Source organism: Amia ocellicauda, chromosome 1, assembly GCF_036373705.1.
Source record: "Amia ocellicauda isolate fAmiCal2 chromosome 1, fAmiCal2.hap1, whole genome shotgun sequence".
Lineage (NCBI taxonomy): Eukaryota > Metazoa > Chordata > Actinopteri > Amiiformes > Amiidae > Amia > Amia ocellicauda.
In genome coordinates, this window is record NC_089850.1 from 8,709,479 (window position 1) to 8,728,481 (window position 19,003).

Genomic DNA, 19,003 nt, shown 5'->3' on the forward strand with positions numbered 1-19,003 from the left:
GTGGTTAAGGAACAGTGCTGTGAGCCCGTCGTTGTGGGCTGTAATTTATTTGATGTATTTCTCTTATTTTTGAAATTATATATATATATATATATATATATATATATATATGTATGTATTTCCTGAAGTTAAATGAGAACGAATGGCGATTAAACAGCGATTAATAGGGCTTTTACACAGCTTCTCTTAATTAGAATTGCGTTTCAATAACACTGTTCAGGGAACGTTGACTCCTAGTAAATGTATGACAATGCAAGGAAAAGTAACTCACTGATATTCAGTTAGAGTGGATCATTAATCGAATTCAGCCAAACTAAATGTAAGAAATCAAAAACAATAACTTAATAACCATAATAATAATAATAATAATAATAATAATAATAATAATAATAATAATTGGACTGAAATTAATAACAACGCTTAAGTATAATAAATAAACAAACCATCCCCTTTGTGCACTGTAAGCACTATATTTTCAAAAAGATAAAAACAAGCTTACTTATGGAAATCAAAAAGGATATATAATAATTACAGGAACAGGACTCTGCAGATGGATAAGTTAAAACAGTATGCTGGACAGAGGCCACTGTCATGTTTTACGTTCAGTTATTTTCACACAAACAGTATATATATAATTTTAATGTATCCATCTGCAGAGTCCTGTTCCTTTAAAGCCGTGGCTTATTAACATATGGACTCAATAATTGGAAACATGAGATGCAAATGTATTCCGGGCTGACATTAAACATACACATAGCACAATCAAATTTGAATTGCGTGAAAGCCTTAATTAGACTGAATATACCAGTGTTTGTACGATATTTGTGCTGCGCATTCATCCAATAATTGCACAAAACTGTTCAAACAATGGGAATAACCGCACTGTGGAGTGGCGCAGGCGAGTTTGCAATGCGCAAATAGGTTTGCATGACACAGGAAAAAAAATCTAAATTCCAATGTCGTGCAAAGATTTGCGCCATGTTTGAATAGCTCTCCTTTTTTGGCCAAGTCACATATTTATTTCGTTCGGCACACATTTTGAGTGGAAATTGCACGACGTTTGAATATCGGGCCCTAGAAGAACCGACATATTGAACTACCAACAAGAGCCAAAACCGCTAATTTTATAGCTCTTTAAAAGCTGTGGTAATAATGAAAGGCAAATGATCAAATAAAACTAGCAGAAATTGAGTAGGGTATTTAAATGGAAATATGAACATAAAACATTAAAATGATTGATATTGATATAAATAACATCGAAGCATTTTTTTTTTCTTTTTTAAACGGTTACAATGCACAGGCAAAACAAATAAATGAAACAAGTGTTTATTTGCGGGGTAATCACTCTCAGTGTGCACTCAATCTGACTACAGTTGTAAGAAGACACTTGTAATGCTATACAATGTGTGTGTTTTTCAAGCACATGAAGGACTGTAGACAGGCGAAGTAGAGATTGCGACTTGAACTTGATTTGTGTTTATATTTAATAACGGGTCAAGAACGGCTATGCACAGTGCATTCAGGAACAGAGAGTAATTCAAATTAAATCAGTCAAACTGACCAGCTCAGCGCTATATTAAAGTAAAACAGGAGGGAAATACTGTAACTGTTTGGGAACATTGTGTTTGTCTGATCTGAGTCAAGAATTAAACTGATTTCAAAAAATATATAAAACAATTACTGTCCAACTACTAGTATTTCTGTTACTACAGTAATACAAACTTATTTATCGTAATAATAATAACACCATAATTAACAACGATAATACATTATTTCATGTGGAACAGCAGAACATTTAAAGGCAATCAATGAACGCCAACAAACATTTCTGAGAACAAAACTTAGTATATTCATGCGTGAAACCACATACCTAATGGGTTCCTGGTCCTCTTTGTCCTCTTTGCTATGTGCTATCTTTATACCACTCTTCTTTGCTCTGGGGCAACCTGATAGACTTAAGACGTGAACATAAAAAGACTCATTTAACTCATCACCAGTAATGCATGTGCATTGGCAACATTTCCATTTCCAGCAAGCTTTACACTGAAGACATCTGGTGCCCTTCTGACTTGTACAAAAACAATCCCAGTTTTAAAACCTCAGCAAAATACATGCATATGTGGTATATGCGTTTACACCTCGCTCAAGTTCAAGTTACCATCTCTGAGCATTGGAACCACACAGCCCGCTGATGTCGGGGGTTTGAAAACTAGTGATGTCACAGAAACAGGCTCATATACACAAAATCTTCTCTTTCATGAGCTTTGGCTAAACCCTAATAAGACTTTGATGGATGGAGTGTAATACTGTGTTTAGAATTGGCTTGAACTCGCTTCTCTGAGGAAACGGTGGTGTGGCCTTGTGGACGAGGCATCAGAACCAACCCACAGTGTGGCATAGCCGGCACATTTGCTGCCAAGGTGGTGTTTGGGGAAGATGGAGAGATGCGAAGTAACAAATGCTCCAATTAAATTCTTTAAACAACTAATGAGAAAGGTTAATTAATCTTACAATTAAGAAACACTGATACTTATTAAAATATTTTTAAATAATCAATCTTGTATTTATTCAAATATATCTATTTGGTTATGTCCAACTTTACAGTATGTTACAGTGTTCCGCAACTTTTTCTTCAAGATCCACAGCCAAGCAGATTTTATATATCACTACCTGCTTTGGACACAGGGAAGAGTTGATTTTACCCATTCAATTAAACGCTTAGGGGCTTAGGTAGAGTGACAAGTGCAATCACACTGCATCTCCCCACAAATGCGTCTGTCTAATTGAGGTTATATGTGAATATTAAATGTAACTACTATGTGGAGCAATTTTTATATTCTTTATAAACTAAAATACAATAATGAAATAAACAAATTACTAGTACATTAATGGACAACAAATTGTCTTTAAAAGGTAACCAGGTAATATATCAAATGACAACGTAGTTACATCATCATTAATTGAGGAAGATACATTCAAGTGGAACTTCCCAGAAAGACTCTGTATTTCATTTACCTTCTGTGTGAAGCATAATTTCCAGTGATGTGCCCTGAGCCGTCACAACCAGGAGTTGGGCACCTGGGATTGAAAGCGTGAGACATGATTTTATTAGTGTGCGGAGAGATATAAATGATGAACTGTTAAACTCAATAACAGCAGATCATATTACTGCAACGGCATCAGTCCCGTTTCTGTTACAGATCACTGAAGCTTAAGAAACCAATACCTATACATTTTGTGTGTGTTCTTCTGTTCCTAGGTATTGGAATAATTGTTTTAATTTTAGGTAACTCTTCTTGCCTTATTTTTACCTTATGTTTCATGGTTTCATTCAGGATGTGTAAAAATAATATACTGGTTCTGGTAAATAAATTCATAGATTTTTTTTGTTTTCAATATAATTTGATAAAATAACTTAAAAAAGATCCTCCATTCCTACCTTCTCCTGGAAACAAAAGCTCGGATATGTAGTTCAGGTTTGCAATATCATTGGATGAATTGACTCAATTGGAGAAACTGTTACTCATGTCTGGGACTTAAATTGAATAAATAACCACTTTAATTTAAGACATTTTAATTGCCTTACACCTTTCGCATTGATCAAGATGGTACTTGAATATAGAAACACCCCCTCCACGTTAGAATGAAATATAACAGTCCTAGAATTATCTTTTAGGTCCAGAATATGTCTTGCTCAAGTTTTACAAGAGTTTGCATTACAGACCTTAAGCGGGAGTGAAACTAGTGCACTGTTTCTGTTAAGCCTTATCTCATAACAGCTACATTATATACAATACATAACAAAGATAGTGCTGGAAATAAAAATAAAAATAATTAAATAAATATCTGATGCAACTCCTTTGGCAAGAATCGTAAACATAAACCCACAAGTCCGTGCATGACTTATGTAAACTGTCTACAATCTACCTGCTAAATACCCGACAGGATTACATTTATGTCAATGTCAACAATTAGAGAAGCATTGATATGACATTCTCACAAAACCATTTCTAACCGATGTACCAAACCTCCTGGAGTCATGGAGGTAATTTTTCAGCATATAGTATAATTGGCAGAGATCAGGGTCTCCTAAGCACTGAAATCACAACGCCTTTGTGGTCCTGTAGTGATAATGACAAGCCAGAGTCGAAGATGACAACAGCCCGTGTGCATTCAGACAGGGTTATCATATTGCTTTGACAGACCTGTATGTAAAAGATGTTGCTTCTGTCACCAAGGTGCTTTTATAAAAGGGACATGATTATGTGTATCTTATGAAAGTCGTAACTTAGCTAAATAAAACGTTTTTTTTTTCCATCTTTGGAAATAGACGCACTCAGGGAAATATGCGTTGCTCAGAGGAAATAGTCAGTAGAAACACTTTGCTGCTCTGCATTTGTGGATCTAAAAATATAATACTGGACTTTAGTAATATAGCCGGACTTTCACTTTGCTCCCCCATTGCTGCCATTTAATTTGTATTCCATATGAAAAATGGAATAGAAAAGTTTTTAGTTTTTTTTTTGTCAGGATTAAAACTATTGCATTTGAGAAATTGAACCAATTTTTATTTTCTTGTATTTACAAATAAAAAGGAATATTTTTAGAATATGAAGTCTATAATAATATGCCTATTACTGAATGAATTTGTTTAGGCAGTTATTCTGCCTAATTTGCTCTGTTCCTGAAAAACCTTGTTTTATAATGATAAAAAAGTATTATTATTATTCTTTCTTTCTTTCTTTCTTTCTTTCTTTCTTTCTTTCTTTCTTTCTTTCTTTCTTTCTTAGCAGACATCCTTATCCAGGGCAACTTACAAAATATAAGCACAATACAAAGTGCAAAAATAGTAGAGACAACCATGTCTAGAATCTATTAAAAGTTCTGTATTCACCATTCGACATTTTCTCCCTCCTATCTCTGCATTGCTACAAAATGGTTTGTAAATCATACATATATACTTTGACATAGGAAGAAACACAAACCCATTTTATATTAGTATGCATTATTTGTGCTAAGCTGTGAAACTTTTCAATCATGGACTACTACATCTAGAACGTTAAGTTTCGCAGTCTTTCTATATACATGCTTTCCTTGTTCTTTTTGATTTCAGAAAAAGTCAACAAGGAATATAAACATGAAGCAAAGGTATCAACAATTAAAACATTCTGTATTTAGGACCACAATCCGCAATTAACTAAAAACTGCTCACAAAGTGAATATCCTTACCTTTCACCCAACTGGAATGTCTGCAGTGCATGGTTATCTTTCAAGTCAATAATGCTACCCAAAGGGGGGGGGGCTTAGCCTGATATTAAGGAACATCAACATTGAGGTCCCTTGCTATTGGACTAAGTTCCTCTCTATTTGGGTATCATAATTTTTTTTCAGATAACCAGGGTTGCCAGGGTTTTAGTTTTCCTTCAAAGTGCTAATCTAAGCATTCAAACCCCAAACTTTCCTTGCAGAATGAAATATACAGATACCACCATTTAATGTGTCACCTAATTATTCCCCACCACAGGATCATTCAAATGAAAAAATATAAATGGGTTATACTGTACTTTTAAGAAGATGAAGAGACATATCCAGGGTTTAGAGAAAGAACGAAGGGAAGTTTAATGCACTTCAACATATGGTGCGTCATAGAGGGATTTAAAACAAATTATTTTCTTCATTGGAAGTCATGGCAGGGAACGTTTGTAAACAGAAAAGAGAGTTCACCTCAGCATCAAAAATCTCTTTCTACAACGAGGCATGGAAACAGAAACAGAACTAAAGTCCAACGGCCACTGCTGTACATTTGAAAAGAAATCAAGTGCGAGAGGAAAAGTCACTTTACGACTTGCTGCAAGGCACAGAGATGCCGACCAACCTCGACAAAAGTGCTCCATATTGTGTCATGCTACCAGAGGAAAACACAAACGACTTATTTTGTGCCTTACTTGAGTTCTTGAGAGTTGGTAGCCATCATGCTTCGAATACTTTTGTCAGCTAGAGGACAGCCAGACAGACTGGAAAATATACCAGGACATTCAAATTAGTTTAAGACTGCAGTGGCAACCAATGCAACAAGACAAAATACACAAAGAAAAGACTGTAAATGCCAAAAAGCCATGGTGCAAGTGCAGGATACAGGCCAATTAAAAAGAACAGTTAACCCTCTGAATAATTAAATTACAATCAATTCAAATAGGCACTTACATGTAAAAGTCCTCCAGATATGCAGTACTTTTTTCTTTCTCAAATATAATCAAAATGATGAAAATGACTCATACCGGGGCAAGTTATGGTTAAAATGGTTAATTTATGATTGGTGTAGTAAAAGATTCCTCGCTTGACAGAACTTGCACGTCTACTTTTACACGGCTTGTTTTGCATCTAGTACTCAAAGGGTTAACATTCAGCATAGTTATCACTATCGTTTGACAGCATTGTTGAGGTAAGCTGAAAACAATAAATTGATAAGACAGAATCCACCTTGAAAAAATGAAGTCACACCTTCTATGTGAGGCGTAATTACCAGTCACATGACCACTCCCATCACACCCTGGTGTTGGACATCTGTCACCAAAAAAAAAAAAGAAAAAAAGAAAAAAAAAAAAAAAAAAAACAGCCAAAAGATTAAGTATATTTAAAAACTTTGTTTTTTTTTCTCTATTTCATTGTTTCCAGTTTAGCTTCACTGTCTGCAAAGGGGCTTTTAAAACATCCTAAAGGAGAAGCTGCAACATGAATAGGATAATATGAGAATGATGTGTTTTTTGTTTTGTTTTAGTATAAAGCATCAAACAATAAGAATAAGCCAGTAAAAAAGCTAACAACTTCAGGTCAAATGAAAAGTTGCCAGAAAAAAATGTTGCATATGTAGCATGCTAGAAGTGCAGTAGTGTGAAGAGATTGCTTGTTCTTTTAAGCAAAACAACAGAGAAAGAGAAAGAGAGAAGAAAATAACAAACATGAACGGAACCACCCACAAATCCTTACGTTATCAGGTCCTTTTTGCTCTCCTTGCACTGGGGGTATTTTGGCTTCGGACTAGGAATTGTGACCTCTCCCGGATACTGTCGATCTTCTAAGATGTCTTGGAATGGATCTAGGTCTTCAGGCTACAGGCAGAGTCACAAATATTTGAATTAGCGCATAGTAGTGTGTTCATGTTTGCCCACGAAAGAGCAACTTTCTTCTACGTTTTACCCTCTAGAATGATCGATCTTTGGTGACACGAGAAACCAGTTGTAGCACCGATCCATTTCTGTAAAAACCCTTAAGGGGAACAAAAATGTGCAAAGTAAGCAGGGATAACCTTTCAAAAGACAGGGGCATTTATTAGACAGTACTTATAAACCCTTCAATTTCTGGTCCTACATAGCTTGTTTGGGTTTTAGGGAACTTTGGCCACTTTATGTTTTACTGCATTAATAGAATGGTAGGAAAATCAATCTCCTAATGTTAGCAAAACAGAAAAATGTAGATACTGAATCAACCTATATGTAATATTAAAATGAACATCCTAATACAACAATCATGATAGTTAAGGCTAAATAAATATGGACCTGATCCATGCAATCACAAGAAAATACCCACGAAAACATATTTCAGAGAAACAATTATTTTGCAGTAAGTATTTATATATGTATACATGTAGGTATGTATTTATATTTTCTTGATGAACAAATTATATTAAATTTCAGCATCATTGTTTCTCTTTTTAATTATAACAATAAAAACAGACAACTCCACTTTTATTGGTTCTTGATACGACTGATAATCTCCAGTTCAGATGTGAACTGTCTCCATTAAGCTAATACCTTTGAGCTTCCATTAATGAAAATCATATTATTATTCAGGGCTTTTCAACCTGAATTATCAGCACCAGTAACCATGCAAGTCTGTCTCCCCATTGCATTTGAAGGCTTTCAATTTAAACACAATAGGATGGTATACACACAATTTTCATGCAAATAGGCAGACCCTCGACTGGCTGTCAAACTGTGCATTTCAATAATGGCTTTTTAAAAGTTCTGTAGGGTTGCAAAATTAATCTGAATTTCACAGGGTAAGATACAGTGTTTTAAGATCAATAAAAGGGTTGAAACATTCAGCAGCTGCTAATATAAAATATAATTAGTAAATTATTACAAAATATTTTACTTTGAAAGATGGGTTTCCATTATAACTACTCTAGCAATATAATGCACATTTAGTAAATCTTTTTATTTCAATGTTTGTCATTATTTCTACTGTTGGCATCCTTTCTTGACTGCATTTCAAAACTAAACTAAATAATATATGGTTTAATTGTTTATAGCCTTCTTTCTGGGTAGACCCTAATCCAATATGGACTTGAATCCTCCATTTCAGGATAAAACCAACTAATGCATTGCTTTCTTTTCTTATTATTTTTTATTATATTTTTATACATTCCCATTTTGGTATATGTATAACTGAACTCTTCACATGTAATCTGTAAACCATGGGATGTACATGAGAAAATGTAGACTGGCTCAAAGTCCCCATTGAATCTGTTGTAACGTGAAATTTGTGCCAAGCTAATTTCACAAAATTCTTAATTGTTTCAAGGTTGGAATTCTATTTTCAAGAAACCTGATTTTATTGGTACCACTACCTCAATTTAAATTACATTTCCATATCTAACCTATCCTCAGATATTTCTAGAATCGCTTGTATCATACCAGAACTGTCATTTGCTTGGGTAAAACCTATTTTAGAGAATATATTAAAAGTGGTATCTTAGCGGGATGCCATGGAAAGGTTTTTGCAATAAATATCCACATGGTGGCAGTCAAGTAATATAAAACAAAAATCAACGCAGTCTGCTGGCTTTACAGTAGTTCTAAAACATGTAAATCCTTGTTTTATGTCATGTTTATGCATTGCCATATAAAAACAGGACAATACTTTTCAATTGTTTTATTTTTTCAAGGGCTACTGTAGTTTTAAACATGGCTAAGGCTGTATCTGATCGAATGTAATAAGTCCAGTGTGGATAAAACTGTAACAATATTGCCAAAACATCATACTAAAAGAATGAGAAAATGCAAGGGATCAGAATTCCCTACTACCTAGTTTCTACTGTACTTAATAAACACTGTGTGCATATTCAAGGAAGAAACAATGTCTTACATTTCCAATCAAAGGCCAACAAAGCTTTGGGACAATTACAAAATATCGCGTGATGGGAATCAAACCTGCCGCATATTAACATAAATGCATTTTTACTGTGCATGAAAGTACTTCAATGAAGCCTTTTATATCACGCTTTTCCAATTAATCTGAATTTCTTCCTCAGTACCCATTGACAACAATTTTGAACGAGGTGCTATAATGAGGAGGCAAAGAGTTAAAAAAAGAGATACAGATTAAACAGCCCTTATTAGAATATTAAAATGCACACGCTAATTAATTGGTGAGCGCGTTTCTGGAGCCTTTTGAAATGCACCACATTGATTTAGTGACCTCTGTCAGTTTGAAAACATTCTTCCCAATTGCTGTTTCGCCTCTGCCTAAAAGGATCCCTACTATGCCAGATCATAAAACAGCCAACGGAACAGGCTAGTGGCTTTGCTCTTTATTTTGTATTAGGCTTCCTTTTCACAATTTTAGCTGAAAGAAGCCGGTTTCAGTTTAATGTGGAGTACCTCTTTAGCATCATCCTCGTCAATCCTTTTTATTTTGGTGTAGTCGACCGGTAGATCCCAGCAGTCGGTCTCGTTCATTTGGTAGCACCTGCTGTTCATCAGGGCCTGCCGCTGCGGAGACATGGGCTCCAGAGGTGTCAGAATGGCACAGCTGCCATCACGTCCTCGCTGCTTGTTCATGCTCAGATCCAGCGTGCCATTCTCATCCACTTCAATATCAGGGTTCTGACAAAGAGAGAACAAACCGTATTATCTTTAAGTTCCCAGCTGTTCCACATCCTCTTAATGCACTGTGCTATACACCGACAGCCCTGGCAGCTTAACCCATTCCAAGCTCAGCTAGCAATCTGTGTGGGTTAAATTTGAACTGCAAAATTAAAAAAAATAAATGTAGAGGAAGAAGAAGAAGCAATTTATAGCCATAGGGCTGGGCTGAGAACGTCTAAAATAGTCATGGGACTACACTCTGACATGGAATACAAATCTGGGAGAGAATAACATAGGAAGCAGCTGCATTTCACTGCAGCTCCAGCTTCTGCATTAAGAAGAGCTTTTAGACTGCGAGGCCATATTACAAAAATTACACCACTGCAGCAAAGCTCTAGACGACCAGCAGGCTGTCCTTAAAAAGAGGTCATTCTCTCCTCGAGTGGCGCAGGGAGAGCAGGTAGAGCCGAGCAAGGAATAAGCATCGATCCTTCAGCATTAAAGGCTCCATTGTGCCCATTTTGAGATAACTGTTTCACTGTTTTTTTTGTTTTTTTTTCACATCTGCTTCAGGCTTTTGTGCTGCCAAAAATCAAAAGGCAGTCTGAGCTACATGTTTACAAGTTCTCAGGCAGACCGCTTTAGGAATTCAACACCCCTAATTTGGCGAGCAAAGAGAGAAACGGATTTGGAGCCCGCACTGAAATTTGGAATAGTTTAGTAGCACTTCTCTTTCAACTCAGCTGTCTAGGTCTCTCTTCTCTCTGGAGGGCTTCCTTCAAAGTAAGACGAGTCTGGTGATCTTGATTGGGATCTCTTCGAACAACAGCACGAATGGCAACACGCTCCAAAGCGGCCGGGGGCTCGAGTTGACAGCAGGAGGTGCGCAGAAGACTGGCCTCGCCTTACTGCAGTTGCACCTCGGCTATTTCAGCAAAGAATTGCAATAAAAGGGAAGGTGACATGATGCAACAAACTAACGAAGCACTCTCCCTTAATTTGCTGGCTAACGAATATATATCTGATACCTCTCTCTTAAGGTTCCCTCTCCTTTTCTCTCAATCACATTCCAGCAGAGAAGCATGCCGCTGCAGTTACTCCGCCAAAACAAATTAATCTAACAGGGCCTGAGGAGATGGACAGAGAAGCCCCTTCAGCCAAGGAAAGCCCTCTTAAATGTGATTGCATGTGACTATCCCCAGGGCACTTTTTTTTTTTTCTTTCATTACAGCTGAATAGATCCATATCTAGTTAACTGTGAAGTGGATTTGTGCATATCGCTGCAGAGGGCTACAGCTCTGAAAGTCACAGCTTAAAATGGCAACCCCACATTGAATTCCTGAGAAAATACGATACACTCACAGCCTGCGAACTGCTCAAATCCTGTACTGGTACCGACCTAGCAATTAATATCAAGCTCTGTTAATACAGCTATGCTTTAGACTTGGAACACCACCCATTAGTATCTTAGTCATTTATCTTAGTAGAGTCAGCTGCTGTGCCTTCATTTGTAATTTCCTTGTGGCTTTCCTAAGCTGCTTTTTTTATTTTGTCTTCAAGCCCAGGAACGGGGCTCCCTCAAAGATGGAAGTTAAGCTAAAACTATCTTGTCCAGTGACTGCCTCTGCACTTTCGACTTCCCTGAGCTGACACTGCTGCATTTGAAAGCTAATCGTGTGTGCAAGTTGTGATAGAATTTCCTGTAATACAGAATCCCAGCTACTCTGGAATTAGGCTGTGGGCCTCGTAGCAAATCTCAGCTGGACCTTGAAATGCACTCTGATACACATTACTTTCAGTCACTGGTCTTCAGAGGGATAGAGATTCAACTGGTCCCACAGGTGAAAGCCCATTCCAGTCAACTGATGCTAATGAGCCAATTAGTGATATACATGCAGAGCAGCTACCAGCAATGCAGTGCATAGACACTGGCTAATAAGACTGTTTCTGCATTAACAGCTGATTTTTTTTACAGTTCGGGATGGTGCAGTCTGTACTCTTAAGATCTGGTTAACTCTCAAGGGCTAATTACATAGAAACCTCTTTTTTATGCTTTTTCGACCCATGTGAAAAAGTTCAGGCTTATATCCCTGCCTTTACAGCACAGGCTTATTGAGCTCTAGCATCTCGGGTAAATGTGTTAATTGACATTAAAACAAGCTTCGTTTTACATCTTGGGAAAACCAACTGTATCAAAATAATCCAAATCAGCAGCATTACCAGCAAGCAGCTTTCAAGGCAGCATTTATTTTTTCCCTTTGTTTATAAGATGAGAAGGTTTTGTAAAGCCAAGCATATATATATATATATATATATATATATATATATATAATTTTTTTAAATGTGTAGGTGAAAACATCGACTGTGAAAGGAAGAAGCCCCCCCTGCCACTCCCAATAAAATGGTAAAGGGATTTGGATTTGTTTCATGTTAATGCTCTGGCCAATGACAGCAGTGCGCTTTCACTTTCTCATTGCACTTGACTGATTATTACTAATTTGTGGTTCAGAAGCAGGTTAAGAAATCTAACTCTGTTGCAACATGGGCCCATATGGTAAAACCCGTTTCTCATAAAAAAAACCTGCATTCACTCATATTTTGTATGGGTTCATAATGTCACTAGCACTACTTTTAAGAAGACAGAAGAGTCACATGTAAAGCGGGACACTTGGTAGACATCTTCAAAGCTGTCTCGATGAAGCCTGGTCTTAGTGCGAGTCGAGCTCTTCTGGTTCTCATGCCACCTAACCTTGGATTGACAGTTTGTTTTGCTTAACTAGAACAAGTTAACCGGTTTTCCCAGGTATCTGCTCAATGGCCGTGTGAAGTCATATATAACCTGCAGGATTTAGGATCTCGAGTGTATCAGGCCCTTATTCTAAACAAACTGGAGAATTTGTGCTTTTATAAATCATTTAGTATATATAGTGGCTATGTCAGGTGTACACTATCCATAAAATAGGTCCATGGTTTTATCTAAGCACTTTCCTTCATTAAGAAATTCAGTTTTTCACTAATAAATGTGTAATTAACATGGCAGGCATTGTTTTTGTCCCATATTGAAAATGAACAGAAGGGAATGTTTAGTAAAGTATTCTGCACCACTGAATTCACATACGCCAACAAGAAAACATATTTCATTTAGAAATATTCTTCCCCTCATACCAACACAGACATTTTCTCAGTAAAATAATTTAGCCCCATGACCCCCTTATTTTATTTGGATTGATTAATATCAAAATGGCTGAAAACAAACAAAACTGCTACTAAAATGTGAGCACACCGATACCCTAACTGGCTTTAATTTTATTAATCTTGTTTTAAATCGCAGTATGTAGGGGGAGGGAGAAAGTCTGATTCTTTCTGTTATCCTGAAGTAGCACACACGAATGCTCCCGAGAAGACAGTCTTCCTGTGCGGAAGGAAGATACATCATATTTAATTAGAAGAAAAATAAAAACACAGCAAGGGACTAGCAGAGCTCCTCAGCTCCACAGCTCCAGCTGATAGACAAGGGCACTGATGGCAGAGGAAATTCCCTTGCCCAGCCTGGGAATTAACAAGGGGACATTGAATGTATGCAGCCTTAACTGATGTGGTCCTGAAGAGGAAACATAAGTGTCATCCTTAATTACTTTAAAGGTCCCCAGTCTTGTAACAAAATCCAGTTTCTTTTCTTTAAATACCCTTTTAAAGGATCATTTTAGTCCAATGCTTTTCAACAGTGTTGCATACAACACCAAAAGGATAGGAAACGCACCTCTTGTAGGCACAGACGACAAAAAAAAAGGCGAATGCAAATTCAATTTCTGAGGCTTCTGCGTTCTTGATTATATGGCAGAGCTCCCTTCTCTGGAGAACAGTGACAGAATAATAACAGAAGTGCAAAGAGTCGGTAGGAAGAGGAGATTCCTTGCTTAAGGCAGCTCCTACTGTTTCATATACAGCATTATGCTTAGTGAAAGCAAAATTATCTTTCCCAGAACAATGCTGTCAACATCAATACAGTACGGCCATTTGTATGCTGTTTTACATTTACAGGATCAGCTCATTTTGACTGATAATACAGGGATAGGCTCCTTTATCTTTTATAAATGACATATTTGGCTCATTGCATGCTGCTGCGATTCCTTACTTCCTGCTGATATTCAGATCTGATTTGAAATAAAAAATATGTATATATTTATCATCTTAGCTTGATAGCTAAAATACAGTAATGGCAATCTTTTTGAACTGGATGCAAGTCTAGAACCCTGTCTGGCTTATCTATCATTATTACTCTCTCAACATCAGCAATGAAAAGAGCTCCTGTATCTGATTCCAGGAAAAATAAAATTTGAAAAAAGTTCTGCATTCAGGAAGCCATAAATAATATTTGGCTTAAATGTATCTTCCTCTATGGTTAATTGGAAAAAAACACTAACATGGTAAGTTAGGATGAAATCCAAAATCAAAGAAGAATACCATCACTGTTCACACATACACACGCACATGCACACGCACACGCAAACACACCCCTCCCAATCAGAATCAATCATCTGCCACTGTGGCCTAGGGGGTCCTTCCAGTGGATGTGGAGCAATCCATCATTAAAAAGAAACAAAACAACCCCAAAAATCTGGAGAGTAAAATGTGTGGCCCACATGCTGAGCGCGCAGGGAGGTAAGAGTGTGGAAGAGCGAGTTTACCCTGGAGCAGAGGTCCTGTGGCTTGGTGGAGAGGTTCTGCGGCATCTCGCGGCAGCGCGTGGAGAGGTTGAGGATGGCGGTGGCGGCCATGTGCGCGGCCTCCATGTCGTGGGTGTAGTCGAAGCTGCTCTTGCTGCACGTACTGCTGGCGCTGCTGCCTCCTCCACAGCTCATGCTGCTGCTGCTGCTGCTGGGAGCATAGCTGCTTGTTGTGCTGCTGGCTGAACTGGAGTTTTTACAGTACCGCTTGGCTGCAAGGATAGGCAAAACACACATACACACACACACACATACACAGGGCTGTCAACGGCTTGCTCGTCAGCCAAAACCACCCAAAGTACACACATGGAAACAGATAGATAGATAGATGGTTCCATTGTAGACGGGATTTAGAGAGCGATTTATTCATTTATACACAGACGCCCACGAGGCTCCACTAATTACCATGTGAACTGCTCCATCTTGAGCGCTCCTATATGCGATCTGTGTGAAGGTGAGCGAGGTGCTTCGTGACAACAGATGTCAACCACAAGCATGGCTTCGAAGCGGTAGGTTCTAGGTACGGTGAGTTTTCGATTCAAAGCCAAATGCTCTATCTACCCATGCGATTAGCAATGACTAAATTGGGTTGGATTTAAAAAAGTGGCAGAACGTATACCGTAATACTGTAATGCCTGCCTTTTGATGCGAAAATCTATCTACCTATCTGTCTGATGTCAAATACTGTACATTCAGTAAATATTGTTTTGCCAAAAAATAAGGTAAAATTCCCATTATTTAGATTATATAATCATCAGTTATTATGAGAACACTTTCACCATTAGCTACCTTAACAGAGTGTTTTTGTAGCTATTGTTTGTAATATAATCATATCATGGTGCTTTTGTATTTCCCTGTTTCTAAAAACACTGTAGTAACTATTGACTTCAGGCATTATGATGCCTTATTACTTTATCTTGAATTAAAAAAGGGTGGGAAATAAGGTGTCAACTAGTCACCTTTTCCCAAGTGTAGAGACAAATAAGTGATTCTTATGTGTAAAAAACATTGCAATCCTAGCAGGTAATCCATGTATAAAATATATAAATATATGAATATAGGGGTTCATACCATCGTATCCTTTGGGGGATCCATCCCTGCCTTGGACCTTGGGGGCGATGGCTCGTTTCCCATAGACGTGGTTGTCGTAACTGTTGTAATCAAAGGTAGTCTTGGAATATTTCTCTAGCTCCTTTGCCAGATTGGAGCGAGGTGTTGTTGTGGAGACATTATTTTTGTAACCATACTGTGGGATTTCCAGCTGTTTTACAAAGCACATAGGCCTGAAAAATAAACCATGGGAGTACACATTGTGTAGAACCATGAGCATTGTTCTAGTATTGTACGTTTCCAACTTGCAGACGCTTCACGTCTAGAAACTGTCCAGTGTTTTGGGGAGTTTTTGGCAAATATTCCCATTGGGGGAGCTGGACAAAGCTTTGGCATTCCAGCCTAGGTTATCCAATTCAAATATTTTGTAAGTATATGTGTCTAGTGTGGATAGTTTAATGTGTTTGAAACATATCATATAGATTCATGAAAGTTAGACAAGATGCAGTATGACATGACAACAATTTCTACAACAGACCAGTCTCTTCTCTACTTTTACTACTACTGCTGGTGGTAATAATAATATAATTACTATTATTACTACTACTACTACTACTACTACTACTACTACTACTACTACTACTAATAATAATAATAATAATAATAATAATAATAATAATAATCATCATTATCACAATAATCATAATAATTAAATAAAAAATGCTGGACAAACATAAATAAACATTAATTACACTTAGTGCAACATTAACATTATGGAACTTACTGCAAAAGATTAAATATAGCATGATACTGTTATTATTCTGATATAAATGCAAAAGGCATAGCTGACTTCTGTTCGGAAACAAGCAAATGCGCAAGGGATAGTTGATTCGATACCTTAAAACACGGTCTGAAGCCTGGTTAGATTTTGTTCCATCACAGGTTTGATGCTTTTCTTGAGCTTTAGCCAACTTCTCTGCAGCAGCAATGGGACACCCAGAGAGGCTGCAACACCATTAGCACAATTGAATTGCGTCGCCAAAGGAAGGACTACAGCACAGTGCTTACTCAATTACATTTTATAATACACCACACATTAAAGCTTCTAAAGGACTCTCATTCTCTCAGAATACAGTAACCCTTGTTTATATGGGTGTGTATACTGTGCTATACAGAGACAAGATATCAGTCCTACAAGCAGACAGGCATGAGCTTGAAGGACAAAAGCATATGATACATTGAATGCAATGAGGAAAAATCGAAGACGTTATCAACGTGAGTCTCTCAGTAGATAATTTATATCAAGATCTTGCATTGATCATAAATACATTTTTTCTTCTGTGTCTTTCTGTTATATAGATTCCTAATCTCATCTCTAAAAAAGAACCCATAACAAAACCAAACCAAACCAAAAACCCCACTGGCTTCAGTTGCTAATTACAATAAAAAGGCTTTTCAGATTTCAGCTTCTGGGCTTTGGAGAATTCTATCCAGTGAACACTGCGGTCCTTCAAAGAGGGAAAGTCTCCACAGCTCTAAGACAGAAAAGGACAGACTATCTGCCTATCCCCGCTGAGCTTATAAGCATCCCAGAATGCCTTCCTTTCATCTCCTATGGAATTGTGCAGGCTTTGTGTGGTGTTTTGTTAAAAAATAAAATGAAATTGATCTGTCCAGCCCTAACTTTTTCTCAAACTAGGCGCCGTCCAACAAACCTAGCGTGCATCTGTGACAGCTGACAGAAGGCATGTGTGACTCCTGAAGATGACTGTCAATTAGCTGGGTTTCCATGACAATAGCAGGAAGAGATACAAAGGTACACAGTTTTCCTCTTTTTACCTCAGTTTTCCCTTATTGCTTCCAACAACTGTAATTTCACTGCGCGTCCCAGAGGAGACGTTCTATATATCATCGCCTAAAGCAACTGCTGATGGAATGCGAGAGAGTAGGGGGTAAATGCAGACACCTAGTGCCAATCAGTAGCAGCCCTGTGATCTGCAGGGGGCACTTGAGACTTCCGAGGTCTGCTCCGCACGCTCATTCCAGCATTTCAGGGAAGTGTTAATGGCAAGTGATATGCCACATCCCCACAGCATCTGCTAAGTGTGACAAGTCTCCCTGAAACTTGTTACATCAGTGCACTTGGCTCACTCTTAAGTGCCAGGGCAGGTCTGCCAACACCTGAGCACTTGATGAGCATATAGAGGCTTTCACTGATTTTGTTTTTCACTGATTTCAATAAGTTCTGTTTATTAAATTGGGCCACAAAATTACCTACTTGCTTTGTGTTAATCATTTTCTTACTTGCGGGGTTGGGGGGTGGAATTAATTTGGAATTGCCACTTAGCTGATCATCTTGTCTCCCCCCTACTAACATGTGGACAAGATGTAGACAGGATACATACATTCTGCATTTTTGGGTCACATCTTTGCTGAGAGTCCAAAGAGAGACAGAGTGGTAACACTGTGGGTTTGCAGGCACCCTCCAAGTCACAGAGGTTGCTGCTGTGCGGCAAGCCAAAGAAATCCTTTACAGACTTGGAGTATAGCCAACTGTGGATCACTCAGCCAGTTCCAGGCCGCACCACTAGGAAACACCAACTTTTAATTGATTTTATGATAAAACACATTTCTAAAGACGAGAATTGGACTAAAGATCTAAGCTCAGTCCTGCAATCCTAACTTTCGATCTGAGATATTGACGTTAAGGCACTACATTTTCTTGTTAGTATTAAGATTTTGTAGCATTTGTTTGCTTCATCACTTTTTAAACACAAACATTGTGACGGTTCTCTAGAGCCACTAGATACTAGAACTCTGGGGCTTGTCTTGAGCAAAGTGAGTAGGTACCATAAATCAACGATATATAAGCACCCCTTATACATAACATTGATCGACTTTTTTACAAGGTTGGAAAATAATTTAATTGACTTCAATAACAAACAAAACAAAAACAATGCAGTCAACGTTATATGCTTCAGGACGATGTTAACAATGAGAAGACCACGTCAATATTTTCAGGTAGTGATAGCATTTGTTAAAGTGTTTAAACATAATTGGTTATGGTATCTACTGATGTCATATAAGAGAAACTCAGAAGCTAAATCCTAGACCCTAGAGCACTTACAATGTCCCTGTTTCAAATTATTTAAAAAATTAAAATATAAAATTCCAAAGCAAAAAAAGCAAACAAACAACAAAAATGCTAAAACATCTTAATCCTGACAAGAAAGTATAGTGGTTAGCCTTGACATCATAGCTTGGAAGTAGGGGCCAACAGGAGGCTTTTAACTCATGGGTATTAAAGTCATAAGTATTGGGACACTGAAGATCTCTGACAGTAAGTATTTTTTTGAA

The 19,003-nt window shown here is 37.5% G+C and overlaps 1 protein-coding gene across 7 annotated transcripts in view; it reads right to left on the reverse strand.

Annotated features, from left to right (window-relative positions):
* The window catches only part of LOC136759823 (myelin transcription factor 1-like protein), a 138,661-nt gene that overhangs the window by 16,974 nt on the left and 102,684 nt on the right, over window positions 1-19,003 (reverse strand). For 4 of the 7 annotated variants that reach the window (XM_066715264.1, XM_066715180.1, XM_066714928.1 and 1 more), the window contains exons 9-17: window positions 16,544-16,651; window positions 15,668-15,879; window positions 14,558-14,808; window positions 9,663-9,887; window positions 6,988-7,109; window positions 6,502-6,564; window positions 5,946-6,014; window positions 3,016-3,078; window positions 1,871-1,954 (exon numbers count right to left, since the gene is read on the reverse strand). In XM_066715264.1, coding sequence (XP_066571361.1) covers window positions 1,871-1,954; window positions 3,016-3,078; window positions 5,946-6,014; window positions 6,502-6,564; window positions 6,988-7,109; window positions 9,663-9,887; window positions 14,558-14,808; window positions 15,668-15,879; window positions 16,544-16,651 — 1,197 coding nt within the window. The remainder of the gene's footprint in view (window positions 1-1,870; window positions 1,955-3,015; window positions 3,079-5,945; window positions 6,015-6,501; window positions 6,565-6,987; window positions 7,110-9,662; window positions 9,888-14,557; window positions 14,809-15,667; window positions 15,880-16,543; window positions 16,652-19,003) is intronic. The other 3 variants (XM_066715342.1, XM_066715094.1, XM_066715421.1) reach the window with 2 other exon arrangements.